The sequence below is a fragment of the Colius striatus genome, chromosome 2 (assembly GCF_028858725.1).
Source record: "Colius striatus isolate bColStr4 chromosome 2, bColStr4.1.hap1, whole genome shotgun sequence".
NCBI lineage: Eukaryota > Metazoa > Chordata > Aves > Coliiformes > Coliidae > Colius > Colius striatus.
The window spans coordinates 19,194,687-19,208,852 of NC_084760.1; the positions used below are offsets into that span (position 1 = coordinate 19,194,687).

At 33.4% G+C, this 14,166-nt stretch overlaps 1 protein-coding gene across 1 annotated transcript in view; it reads left to right on the forward strand.

The window, feature by feature from the left end:
* Positions 1 to 14,166, forward strand: part of EYS (eyes shut homolog) — a 900,402-nt gene that overhangs the window by 362,252 nt on the left and 523,984 nt on the right. The window contains exon 19 of the mRNA XM_061989098.1: positions 11 to 124. Within this exon, the coding sequence (XP_061845082.1) occupies positions 11 to 124 (114 nt within the window). The remainder of the gene's footprint in view (positions 1 to 10; positions 125 to 14,166) is intronic.

The following is a 14,166-nucleotide window of genomic DNA, read 5'->3' on the forward strand; positions in this document are numbered from 1 at the left end:
CTTTTCAAAGGTGTAAGATGTGAAACAGATATAGATGAGTGTGCTTCATTTCCTTGCAAGAATGGAGCCACCTGCATTGACCAACCTGGTAATTACTTCTGCCAATGTTTGGCTCCATTTAAAGGTAATGAACACCAAGGGAGAGGGGAAAGCAAATGTAATTAACTTTAGAAAGTGTTTCTGTCGATTGTCTGAACTCATTTCACTCTTCCTACAACATTATTAGTCTTTCATTCTCTCAAACAAAGCTTTTAAAGTGACCAGCCAGTTATGCCCCAGGCTGCAAGTAATGTGAAGTAAACTTTATTTATACATCTACTAGGAGTGGTTATTTATTAATCAAAATGGTACTTTAAAATCAGATTGTTAACAGAATAAGATTATTTACAAAATGAGAGGCATATGCTCATTAAGCTGCTTTCATAATGATCAGTTGTTTTTCTACACATTTTCTCTCTATTTTAATTGGTCATGTCATTCCCTAAATTATTTGTTTGCTCCCAGAAAACAATGTGTCATTATCTTGAAATCCATAAATTGTGTGTGATTGTTTCTGTTCTTTTAAAGGAAACACACTTAAAATGCAAGCTTCATTGTGACCTTTTTAATAGAAATTTTGGGGGGTTAATTTTAAATACACATTAAAACAACTTAAAATAACAAATACTGTGGTGGTTTTGAGCAATCTAACTCAAGCAATAATCTCAATTTAAGACACTTGTTTTATAAACTAAATACAAACACATTTTTCCTCCTGCAGTTCAATAAAATGATAAATACTTAAGATTCCAGAATAATCATTAAAAGGCAATTTTCATTATATGTTGAGACAGCAGGGCTTTTCCCCTTTAGGGAAGATGGTTGCATTAAATTAATCATTCATGAGAAGAGAGTGAGCTCTCATGTTTGTTCTTATTATTCTAGTTAATTGTTAAAATCTAGTTTGTCATTTTTATTAGTTTTAATTTATGTTCTACTGAATAAGATCTAGTATAATAACAAGTAAATGAATGCTGCAGCATCAGAATTTCCTTTGCTTAGAAAGATGTGAAATCATTTTCATTACAGTTAGAAATAATAGTTTCTTAAATACTTGTTTCATAGGGAGACATATTTTCAGAAGACTTTGGCATTCCTTTAAATACTTAAGTCATTAAATTTCAGAAAGTTGATATGTCTGTAGTGAGGAAGCTAGAAATGTCTAATATTCTTAATGGAAAAGTTTACTGAGATTCTTTGAAAAGATACTATTCTTGGTACAAAAATTCTAAAATCTATGGGATTCATATTGAATTTTTTTTAAGCTCTTTATTTTTTACAGGTTTATTGGACCTTTCAAGATCAAATTCTTATACTGATATTATCTAGATTTACACTTTAAATAAAACCAGAATTAGTTTAATATGAGAACTCTACCTCAGCCTCACCTGTTCATGCACTGTGAATCAATTAAAGACTGCATTTACAGAAGTAATGGGTAGTTAAACTAGTGCCCACTAATTACAGAATTAGTTTATTAAAAAGTAAATATGTGATGTTAATGTTAGAAGTTATCTAGAAAAATCTGGGCAGAGGGGGGTAATATTTTCACAGAACTTTTTTTTGCTGCTTCTGTTATTCTCAGTGGAAAGGCATAAATGCTATATTGTGAATGTTTTAATTTACTTGGAAAGTAATGTGAAGCTTTATTTCCATAATAAATTGCAATAGTTTGATTCTTCCATCACAAAATCTGACTTGAAGGGTATGCACTACTATTAGGACTATATAGTATACCTAATATACAAGATGTTTTCAGCAGAACTGTACTGTATAGAACATTGAATTTAGGAATTCAGAGTATGATTTGGATAGTCATACAAAATGCAACCTGTCAAATTAAGCTGGAAATGGAATCTACCTATAGAAACTAGTTTGCATCCATTTGTCTTCCTTCCTGATTTCCTTGACTATTTTCACTTGTTTTTTTTGATAAGAGGACTATGCAAGATTATTTTCAGAATGTCCGGATTTTTCCATTTTCCTTTTTCTTCCAACTGATTTTCTCTTCTTTCAAAAAGAAAACCAAAATATTTTCACGTTTTTATTTTCTTTCTACTTCTCTTGATTGTAACTATAGCTACTTCTTGTCCTTCTGTGCTGCAAATTTTTTGATATCCTGCATATGTATTTTTCTATTTTAACAAAGTTTTACATTAACCTTATATGAATATCTTGTTTGGACTTGTTACTTGATGTAACAATTCTATGATTCTATCAAAAGTGTTCAGAAATTTCATAAAGTACTATTATAAACTCATAGTTTCTTGTATTTTTATTGTGTGTTTTGTTCATGTTTTTTTTAACACATGGATTTCTGTACTTTGACAAAATCTTTTAACTCATTCCATTGGCTTCCACAGCATTACAAGAAGATATCCAAAAATTTTAAGGACAATGATGATTGAGCAGAAGTGTATATCTGGATTTTTCCTCAGTTGTTCTACATTTCATATTACACAAACTCTACAAGCTTGATCTGTGAATTCCCGTTTAGTTTTACTGTGTGCACAAACCTTTTTAGAAAATCCAATTTTCTAATGAAGTCAATGAATGGAGAGCACTGGATTATATCTTCTGATGCTGTTACTGCAACCCTCACAGAGGCAAAATGATGCATTCTCCAACAATGTTCTGCTGACAGAGGGTTTCCTCATAGTGTTAATCACTGACTTTTCTGTATATTCTACTATTTCATTTGAAGTATTGTCACTGAAATTGTTGCCTTTATCTTTTCCCAAATGTCCAGCTGGACAGCTTCAGTGGGCTAGCAGTCCATCTAAGTATATTTCCAAATAAAACTGGAGAAATTTATACTCTTTCCAGATATGAAATAATATCCGTGTCAACTTCTGATAATGCTCTGATTACTAAATAAGATAATTGAAGTATTTTCATCCCATTTCAGCCAAGTTCATTGTCCTGAGGAAGAGAAAATTGAATTTCTATTTTCCAAAATTACAGAGCTTTATGTATAGTCCTGATAACATACAAAATAATGAACTTCAATTGTTGTATACTTTTATATCATAAAAATATCATAATCACTCTTTTGACTCAAGATTTAGTTGAACAAAACCAAAAATCTATACCAGATTATCTTATTACTGAAAAAAGTCCTGTGCAAACCCACATAGAAATCCTAGAAGTTACTGAACTTTACTGAGCACATGTTCTAACTAAGCTCAAATGAAAAAAAAAATCTAGATTTATGTAATATACTTTTACCATTTGAAACAGTTTTGCAACAAATACTATATGTGCTTCTGACTATGTTCTATTTGTGACACTTCACTTCTAAAACTCCCATTATCTTTTTCTGTCTGCTTTCACTAGTGTTCTATCACTGCCTTGAGTAGTACATATTACTATTATACCTCCCACATTAATATATTAATATAGTAATAATAATGCCATTCTGACACTTATACATACTGTAGTATAATATTTTGTTCATACAAGATGTAACCTAGGTACCTATGTGGTATAGTTGCTTCTGCTTGATTCTAATGTATTAGTCCTTGCAAATATACAACTACTTTAGAACTATCTCTCTCTTCCACCCAGTTTTTATCGTATCCAAGGTACAATGCTGTTAGTCACGTATTTTGGACATATTTTCTCAACAGACATTCTGAATTTAAGTTGTTCAGAATCAGAGACCAGCTAGTTTTCTGTTTCATTCCCTGCTGGCAAAGTAACTATTGAACCTGGGAGCAGGAGGGAAGATAAACATGATTTGAGTGCAGAACAAATTAAAGATTTCAATATTAACAACAAGAGACAAACAGCTCAGAAGTATATTCAGTAAAAGTTCTGGCCAATACATTATTACTGATAATCCTTGTCAATAATTTATCTACTAGTGTTAAGTATTCCTCTCAGCCCTCTTATGAGCTTGATTCCATTATAATATCCTAGCTGGGGAGTTATAATAATAACTTTTCTAATACGATATTGATTCTACAATTGTAGCTTTTCTATAATAAAATCATAGTTCTTAGTAAATTGATATGAAGCTTTTCAGAAGAGATCAGAGCGTATGAGAAGTATGTTGTGAAACTGTTATCTCATTTCCAGGCCCTAACAGTTTCTTGGAAGGCAGAATGAAAGCTCACGTGTCTCTGCCAGGAAACACTATCTTCTGCCATTAAAAATTCACATACAATTCAAGAACAGTGTGGTTAGCAGATGTTATAGTTCCCATTGTTATATTTTATCTCTATATATTTTTTATCTATATTTATATCCATTTCCTTCCATGTGAAAACATGTTAAATGTAGACCTGAAAGCATTTATTTATAGAAAATAACAAAATCCAGAAGTTATTTATGAATATGATTTGAAATCAACATGCTGTTTAATTTTCAAAAAGATAAAGACCCCTGGGTCTTTTTGGTTAAGGAGCAAAAACTCCAAGTCTCAAACCTACCATATTTTTCATTCCCTTTCCAATCTCCATTATAATTTAGCAAAGCATATTTTTTTGTTTTCAGCTATTTATTTTGTTGTAAGGCTGAAGCATACTTATTGTATTCTTCCATCCATGTAGTTAAAATCAGAAGTGGTTTTTTTTGTTTGTTACAGTTTAATTTTCTTTCCTTAGTTTTAAGTCTTCACATAACTTACACCTGGAGTTGCTAAATTAGTTTACAGATTTTATCTGGCTCTTGCTCAGCCACATTAAGTTAATTCCTTTGTTCAAAGATACCTTAGTATAAAAGGTGATATGTAAAAAATGCTACACTGATAAACATTGGTTTACTGTTTCTTTGTAAAACTGGGCCATGACACTGCAGATGAGTCTTTCTTACACTTTTGGCTTGTTCTGGTTGCAAAGTACCTCTAGGTGCATCACCTCGACCTTTTCATCCACATTCAGATGTATTAGTATTTTTTCTAAAAACATTGTAGTATAGTCAAATATTCTCCTGAACAGCCAGGGACATAGTTAGTTGTAATTATTAGACATCATTTTGTGTGAAGTGGGATTACACTTGTATCAGGAAAGTTGCTTTTCAGTATTCTTAGCATGCAAAAGGAGAATGATCCTACCATAACTTCTAGACCAGCTCATTTTTACAGAAAATAAATTAGAACGTATAAAGCTGCTTTAATTGTACTTGTGATTGAAAGCTAAGAACAGATCTTGCAGGCCCACAGCAGAACTGCAAATTTTCCTTATTTTCTACACTGATATTTAAGGAATATATTAACCAAACTGCTTTACCAGCATTTCTTTGACCACAGACTCAGAGAGTATTCTACTATTCCCACAGAAAGCTCAGGAAGGAAGAAAACATCAAAATGTTACTTTCAGGCAGAGTTTATATATTTGATATATAATAGCCCTGTAACAGTTGACATGAATAAGTTGCATTTAACTGATAGAGTAAAGAAGTTTATCTTTTGATCAAAATTATTACAGGACTCATTATAAAATGCATTGTATGTGTTTGGTCTAGATGTTTCTTAGATGTTTCTAATAGAGATGGCCTTTTTAATCAAATATATGTAATTGTAGAGGAAAATTGAAATCCAGCTCTGAGGAGATGTCTGCTTATTTGTTGCAGCTTTAATGACACATGTCTTTAAATGGGTTCCAATTAAGATTAAAGCAAAAATGGTAATTGTCCATTAAACATGTTGCAAAAGAAAGTAAACTAGAGAGAAAGGCAACTCAGCAGAAAAAAAAATGCTTAAATCTGTTGAAAAGCAAGAGTAATAATGGAGTTTTCAGCATAGGACACTATTACAGGAACAGCTAATTACAAAACAAATAATAAGTAAGAAATGAAAGTGCTCATGAAGGCAAAAAACTAGAATTGAGATAATGAAGCAATTACTTTTTAAGTGCTCATAGGCCAACTTTCAGTCTTTCCTGTGCCAAGACCTATGAAAAAAGGCAGTTTTGCAGGACCTGTGGCCCTGTCTAACATATCTCTGTGTAAGACCGTAAAATAATATCTCCTATTCAACATCAGTTTATTTTTGTTTGTGCCTTCTCTTGACACTGAAAAATCAAATAAATTTTTACTTAGAGGAAGAATTAAAGTGATGTATAGAGCTATGAAGGTCACTTTGCATTACATAGGAGCTTTTTGTGGGTAGAGAAGTAGCCACATTTGTGGTATATTATCTATAAAAGCTGCATTGTCTATAAGCAAAAAAGGTTAATCTAAAAAGCTATACAATACTTCAGCAGATATCAATAAGATCTATGACTTGCTGCTGGTTCATACATGAAGTCAGTGCAGAACTTCTTTGGAATTTTTTCCTGTTATTTCTACTTATTTTTCTGTTATTTCTAAAAGCTGGCATCTAGATACATCAATACAGGGTTTTTTACCTCCTTAAAGAAACAATTCAGAGAGCAAAACCTTTGCTATTCCTAGTGTCAATTTAGATGCACTTGGGTGTTATAAATACCCACAAGGGTCTGGGAGATACAACAAGATCTGTAGGAGGCTCGTGTCCTTCAGAACAGCACTGAGAACCTAAAAAAATCTCTAAAAGCCATCATTGCTTATCTCTGTCCACAGAAATTCAGTGAAGTATGCATTCATCTCTGCTTCAATTTGCACCTTGAGACACATCTTGCTCCACAAGAAAAATTTTCTAAGCTTTTATGGCCCTGAGTACCCTGGGAATGCTGCATGGGCAAATCCAGTCTCCTACAGCAGTTAAGGGATTTGAATTTCATTAGTCATTCTGTGAGAAGAATGTACAAGAACCTTTGTTACAAGGAGATTTAAGTTATGCAGATGATACAAGATACATTCATTGGAAATGAGAATCTGTATGTATCTGTCCCTTAATTTTCCATAATGTACTAACATACCACATTTTTTCTAAGATTTAAAACATAGTTATGCTTTTCCAGTAAATTCTGAGGACATTGCTGTTGCTCGAAGAAAAGTTTACCAAATTTCAGAGATTTTTTTGGCTAGTGAAAAAAATGTTTGGCAGCTTTATTTTTCTACATGGTAAGCCTATTTATGATGTAAGGTGATCTTTCTATACGCAAATAAAAGTATCAGCTACTATAAATCAAGTTTGGCCAATTTGTCAAACTTTAAGAAAATGAAAACAGGCTCTGAAAGCAAGGAAGGTTTTGGATACTCAAACTAAAAACGACCATTATTATATCTGAAAATTACACCCAGAGGTCTTAGGCCATAAGGAACAAGTAAGTTTGATACCAGTTTTCTGTGCCTTTTCTGTATATATTTGTAATTTCAGTTGAATTCTCATTTAGTAAAGGGAGAAAAAATCAAAGTGAAATAAAAGCAATGCCATATTTTTCAGTAGGAAAGAGATTTGGAGTAATTGTTTTCCACAATAGCATTCTTTTATTTTCAGAGAAAGAATAAAACATGTTTTTATGTTGAAATGTGAGATGCACACAGGTGGATAAAGTCATATATTCACTATTTTTTAGTCATAAACTTGTATATTTCAGAAGAGAACAAATGCATATAAATAATAAATTCTATTTCTATCTATTTTTACAGAAATGTATACAGGTATGGATCAATCATATATGCATCTCTGTGTGATTTTCATTTTAAATTTTGCGATGTGAGTCTATCTCATGTTTTGTTCCAGCATTGCTGCATGGTCTGCATTATCATATAAAATTAAGGAAATGGTTTTTATTTGAAAAGTACTAAGCATTGCTTTTCAAATATCCTTCCTTCAAAAAAGCAGATAAACACTGTTATGGATTTTCAACTAATATGAATTTAATCTAAAATGCTTTTTAAAAAAATCATCTATAGAATCACAAAGCAATTTCTTTCATAGAAATTGGAATTTACATTTGAAGGAAAATAATAGATTTGTTATAAATTTGAAGCGAAAGAAAAACTTGTCCTATTTTTAAAATGTTAGAGTAGATTTTTTTCCATTCTTTTCTTACTAATATACTTTAAACAGGTGTGATTTTTCATTTTGTTGAAGCAAAATGCTATTAACTTCACTCATATGATATATAGTTTGTTTCATCAAATTCACAATGGTGAATAAACTTTAGGCAATGCTACTGAAATCAAATTATATCAGTTTCATAAGGTTACTGCAGCTGAAACTCAAAAAAATAAAATAAAATAAAAATTAAATACTTTACTTAGCCAGCATCTGAAGATCAGAAACAAAGATCAGATCAGCATCACTGATGGCACTCACTTCATAACTTCACAGCACAACTAGTTCCTCTAACCCCAGTCTGGTGTCCAAAGGTAGATGCTGCTACTTGGTTGGTTCTTCCTCTTATCCAGAAGCCTATATACACCATTTGGCAATGACAGCACTTGGAGTTTTCTTACTGACTGATATGAGCACATATTTAACATCAATCACAGATATTTTGTGTTATTTAGAATATTGCTATTCAAATAGCATGCTTATTCTGGTGCTAGCCATAGATAGTTTATTTTCACTATATTGTCATAATCAGATACATTTTGTCATTCTATCCATGCTTTTATGGCAAAATGCTGACTTTGAAAGCTATTGTCAGATTTAATTCTTTAAAATGTTAATAGTAAACGTGTTTTTTATTAAATTATTCTCTAAAAATAACAGCACTGAAAAGGTGCCATTCGTGATTATAAGGGAATTCTGTACTACACCTCCAAACATTTCATGTACAGATATGCAGAGTAATTAAGAGACAAATGTCAATAGTTTTGCATAAAGAAAGGAAAACTTGTCTTAAGTAATTTATTTTCTATTTCCTTCTTATAAATTATGCTTCTGACTTGAGTAATAGGCTTAACATAAGTCTTGTTAAAAACAAATCTATTTACAGTGTTTATTTATGATATTAAGAGATTGCACTTTAGCTTATAAGCAAACACAGTAGAAAAGGTAACTGATTCATATTAGCAGAATGATATCTCTGTGTGCAATATTCTTCCCATTGTTAAACAAAAAGAGAATTTTCCAAATAAATTACTAATAATTTAATACATATTATAAACCAACAGAGAAGCATAGCATAAGCTATAAGTATATGCTTCCATAGAGAGAGAAGTATAAAATTTAAATCATAATAGTGTGCCACTGAAAAGGAAATTTAATTATTTGTGCATATTCTTTTGGGGTTTGTTCAGGTTTATCCTAATAAAGAGGCCTTTAATTTTCTAATAAAGGCAGTCTATTTTTGCAATCAATAAAATAGAGTGAAGAATTAAACAAGCAAAAAGGTTAAATTTGTGTAATGGAAATAAATATGATTGGAAATAAGTGCAGTTGGAAAAATATGCTGAATTTATTAATTCATTAATTAATTTCTTTGTTTGGTTCTTTCACGTTTGATCTCTTGGTCATACATTCAATTTTTTTCTTACAGATATCTATAGTGAATATTACCTTTTTACTCTGTAATGAAGATTTTTAAAAACCTGATGTGTCAGTGGGAGAAGAGAGTTTATAAACTCTTTCCCTGACACAGTATTCCTTTCTGTCAGCAACCACAGACCTACTATTTCAGAACCTTATCAGATTAAGCCACGTGCATTTTTTTAAAAAAAGTCTACCTTAAACCAGTCAACTTTCTTTCCTTGTTTTCTCGCTAGTTACACTATTTACCATTAATAATACATTATATAATGATTAATGAATTTCAGAATTGTTTTAAAATAATGCAAATAGTGGTGATCCCCTGGGTGAGGAATATTGATTCTCAACTCAGATGGTTAAAAATTAATTGATTCAGGGAAAGAGACTGAGCAGGTGAGAGAGTCTTCTTATTTTCTCACTGTTTTGTTTTCCCAGACTTCCAATTTGAATATTAATGAAATCTTTGCTATTTCTGACAGTAACAGAAAAAGATTTTCCATGTAGAGATATGCAGGACATTTGAATGGGAGGAAAAAGATTGAATTTCTAATTACAGAATTTTTGAAGGTCCCGAAAAAATTGTTTAGAATATTACTGGCAATTAATACTATACCACATGATTTGGTCTCATTTGGTAAATAGAATAGTGAAGCTAGATCATCAGCTACATGACTACATTTTAATTTACTACTTTTTATAACCGTCAGGATAATGTACATATTTTTGCTTTATTCTCTTTTGCTTTACTACAGTTGGATAAAAAAAGCAGTAAATTGTTTCCCCTAATTCCTTAAAAAGAAAGGAAAAGTCTTTTTTTGTCAGGGAACAATTTTTGTGTAATTTCAAACCAATAAAAACTTCTCTGGAATTCATACCCTTCAGAGGAACTACGTTGAGTAAGAATCTGAAGAAGTATAAAACCCACACTCCTGATTGCAGAAAAGCATGGAAGGGAATTGGATGAGCTCCTTACCAGCCAGACGTGCATACTGGTTGAATTGCCATGCTGTCACGAGAAGGAGTTGGGGAGGAGTGACATGCTCATCATTGGTGATGACAAAATTGAGATCAAGAAGTTCTTCTTAGACAACTTGAAGGGACAAAAGTCTGATAGTCACAGGAGGTGGATTGGAGGAGAGGGGAAGGATAGGTAAAGAATATAGTCAGGCACTGGGATACAGAGACTCTACAACTGTAAAGACTGGAAGGTGATAACTTCTGACAACTTGAAGACAACTTTCTCTTCAGCTATAGAAGTTTGCATATGGAATAAATATGGAAGAGTCAGTTCCATCTGGAAAGGCATGCAAGCTGTCTGTCATGCACCCTCACCAGTACCACTAAAATGAAGCAATGGTTGGCAACAGATAAAAACTCCCTTCTCTGAGGGACAGTGGAACCCATCTGTAGGTCTAATCTGATCTCTGAGAAAGTTTGTTTGGATGTCAGAAGTCTGGATTTGGTGTGTGGAGAAGAGATTACCATGGAGCCCTCTTTGACCAATGAGGTCCGATAGAGAAAGATGTAATCAATCTAAAAAAAAAAGTCTGAGAACATCTTTGTCCACAGGATTGCTAACTCTGAGAAGAGAGTTTTAAACTACATCAACTAGAGAATTCAGAGAAAAACCTAAAGGGAAGTGGAGTTACAGGGATTTGGAAAGAACTACCTGTGGGACAGCATGATCAGGGAAGCCATCAGACTTCCTTGGACAGCAACTGAAGGCCTACCTCAAGTGACTGAGCACAAAGTACACAGCATAGGAAAGAGTAAGAAGTTTATGTGCTTTCTACGAACTACAATCTCCCATCGTAAGATTAACACACAGTGAGACATCACACATTACTGATTTGCTGCGGTGGATGGATGCCAGCTTTTGAAAGAATCCAGCGCAGGACTACCAAGATGATCAGGGCATTGGAGCATTTTCCTTATGAGGAAAGGCTGTGGGAACTGGGGCTATTTAGTCTAGAGAAGAGGACACTAAGGGGACAATCTCATTAATATTTACATGTATCTAAATTATGAGTGTCAGGAGGTTGGGACATCCCTTTTTTCTATTGTATCTAGCAACAGGACAAGGGGTAATGAGATGAAGCTGGAACACAAAAAGTTCCATCTAAACATAAGAAAAAACTATTTCATTGTGAGGGTGATGGAGCCCTGGCACAGGCTGCCCAGGGACAGTGTAGAGTCTTCTTCCCTGGAGGTCTTCAAGACCCACCTGGGTGTGTTCCTGTATGACCTGAGCCCCCAGTAGTACAGGGGATCAGGAAATGGGAGTTGCAGTCAGTTCATCACAGATTGTCTCAGCTGCTACATCCTCCTCAGGAGGAGAGGATTTGTCACATTTTTCCCTTACTTCAGCATGGTGTACCTCCCATGGGAAACAGTCTTCCATGAGCCTTTATGTGAGTCCTTCCCACAGGCTGCAGCCCCTCAGGAGCTGCTCTAACATGGGGCATGGGGCTCTTCTGCAGGCTGCTCTCCTTCAGAAACAGATTGCTCCAGTGCAGCCTTCCCACAGAGTCACAGCCCTCTTCAGTCACAGTTAAAAAAAAAAGCTCCAGCTTGGGGTCCTCCATGGATCCTCACGTGCAGATAGATCTTAGCTTCACTATTTCCTTTCATGGTTTGCAGGAGGACAGCCTACTGTCTATCATGCATTCTATCATGAGCTGCAAAGGGATTCCTTCTTCAATAAGTTTAGTGTCCACATGGCTATTTTTTTTCCCATCGCACTTCCTTTTTCCACTGTAGGTTTTATCTTCTTAAGTACGTTACTGCAGAGGTGCATGTTTGGTTTTACTTTGGCTGGAGGTAAGTTCAACTTGGAGCCAGAGGAGATTCTAGTAACTTCTCACAGGGATCACCAATGCAGCCCTTCCCCCACTATCAAAAAACTCTGATACATAAACCAAATACACATGTCAACATTTGTTAAAACTTATGAAAAGAACCTGAAAGTGCAAGTTACCCCTGTACCTTCCTTTCTGAATCTATTCACATTGAACCATTTACATTTCAAATATTTCCCAAAATCTTCTCAGAAATTGTGAGATAGTAAGAATCAACTTCAGATGAAGCTTAAAATAATTTCTTAATTTTTGAATATAAAAAATACATTTTTACCCATACTTTGTTGAAGATCACTGGGTTTTGGAGGGACTTAGACCAGACAAAAACTGTTCAGTTATTGTTTGATCAATTATACAATTTTCTATACACAGGGTAGAAAGAAAAGACAGAAGAAACATGATATGCTATTGAATCAGTAGAGCAAAATGTTTGAAATTTAAAAATCATACATAGAAAACAGGGGTCTGGAAATATATTGAGAGGGTTTTTTTACAAAAAAAAAGTAGCACTTTTCTGAAATATATAGTTAACTAATATTGCAATTAAAAATGTACAGTTTGTTATTATTCATATGACTATCCTATTTACCTTAGACAAATATTTGTAAATAATATTAAACTGTGGCTTTCAGGACATAATATCCTACCAGTTTCTTATTGCCTCTTTATTTTCCAATTGTTTATCAAAACTGTTACATGAAAAAGTGTCAATATCTAGCATTGGAGAAGGCTACTACAGTAGTCGAAAAATTATGTACTGTGGTATAATCTTTGCTTTACATACCAGAAAAATCTACTACTCTCACAAACACTGGGTATATAAGAAGATTGGCAAATCTATTCAAAGTTTCCTCCATTGACAGAAAAGAAAAAAAAGTTCTGCATTATTGGATCATCTGACAGTTCCACTTATTATTGTGAGCAATGTGTTATAATTCATGCGGGCATGAACTCCACTTCAGAAATCAACAGAGTTGTCACCCATGTCAAGCTAATTTGGTATAAAGATGAAAACTTCAGGGCAAAAATCTCTATGTACCATATGGCTGCTTTTGCTTTGAAATTCCATGAATACCAGATCTGAGGATGTCAGCTGCCTATGGCAGAATCATCCTGCACTGGAGACACTACTGGTGACACAAACACAGAGAACAACTTGTGCTGCTCTTTTTCTCCTCTGTCAGTGTGACTACTGGGGTTATAGGGTTATTGGGGTTTTTTTATCTCAATTTTGTTCCTACTTGTTGCTTTTACTGTTAGAAGCCTTAAGATTTCAGCCATTAGATGATTGCCTTAAAGTAAGGAATCAGCTCACCTAAATTCCTGCTGATATTTTGGACAGCGTATGTTTCATTATTATGAAGGCCTGTTCATAGTTAGCATGATACTATGTGATTAACAGTTACTGTGTGATTAACAGCAAAACGAAGGAAGGAAGCTAATGTGGAATGGACTAACAAAATTTTGATACAAACAAAGGATAAGTGGGTTCAGTTGACCACAGCCAATACTAAGCATAAAGTATCTGTGTGCCTGACTCTTCTCCTTTGTAGCAATGCTCAGATGATTTTACTGACAATGTATGACAGTAAATATAAAAGTAGTTGTCCAGTATAAAGTTAAATGATATTGAATCTCATGGATACCTTAACATTGAAGTTATCCAGTGAGTGTTTCTCATCCTTTCAACATATGCTATGAATTGAAGGAATTTTAGACTTTCAAACAAGTCACAGAATAGGGCTAAGTGGCTTTGTAGCATGATGCCAAGCACTATGCTGTAATTAGTCTTGTTTTTCTGAAACTGTAATGAAATATTCTACATATTCCTCTAGAGTAGGCAAACCACTTAATTGATTTAGTTTCCCCAAAATAATATTTTAAAAAAATGTATGAATTGCCAGTTGGTTAGCAAAGTCTACG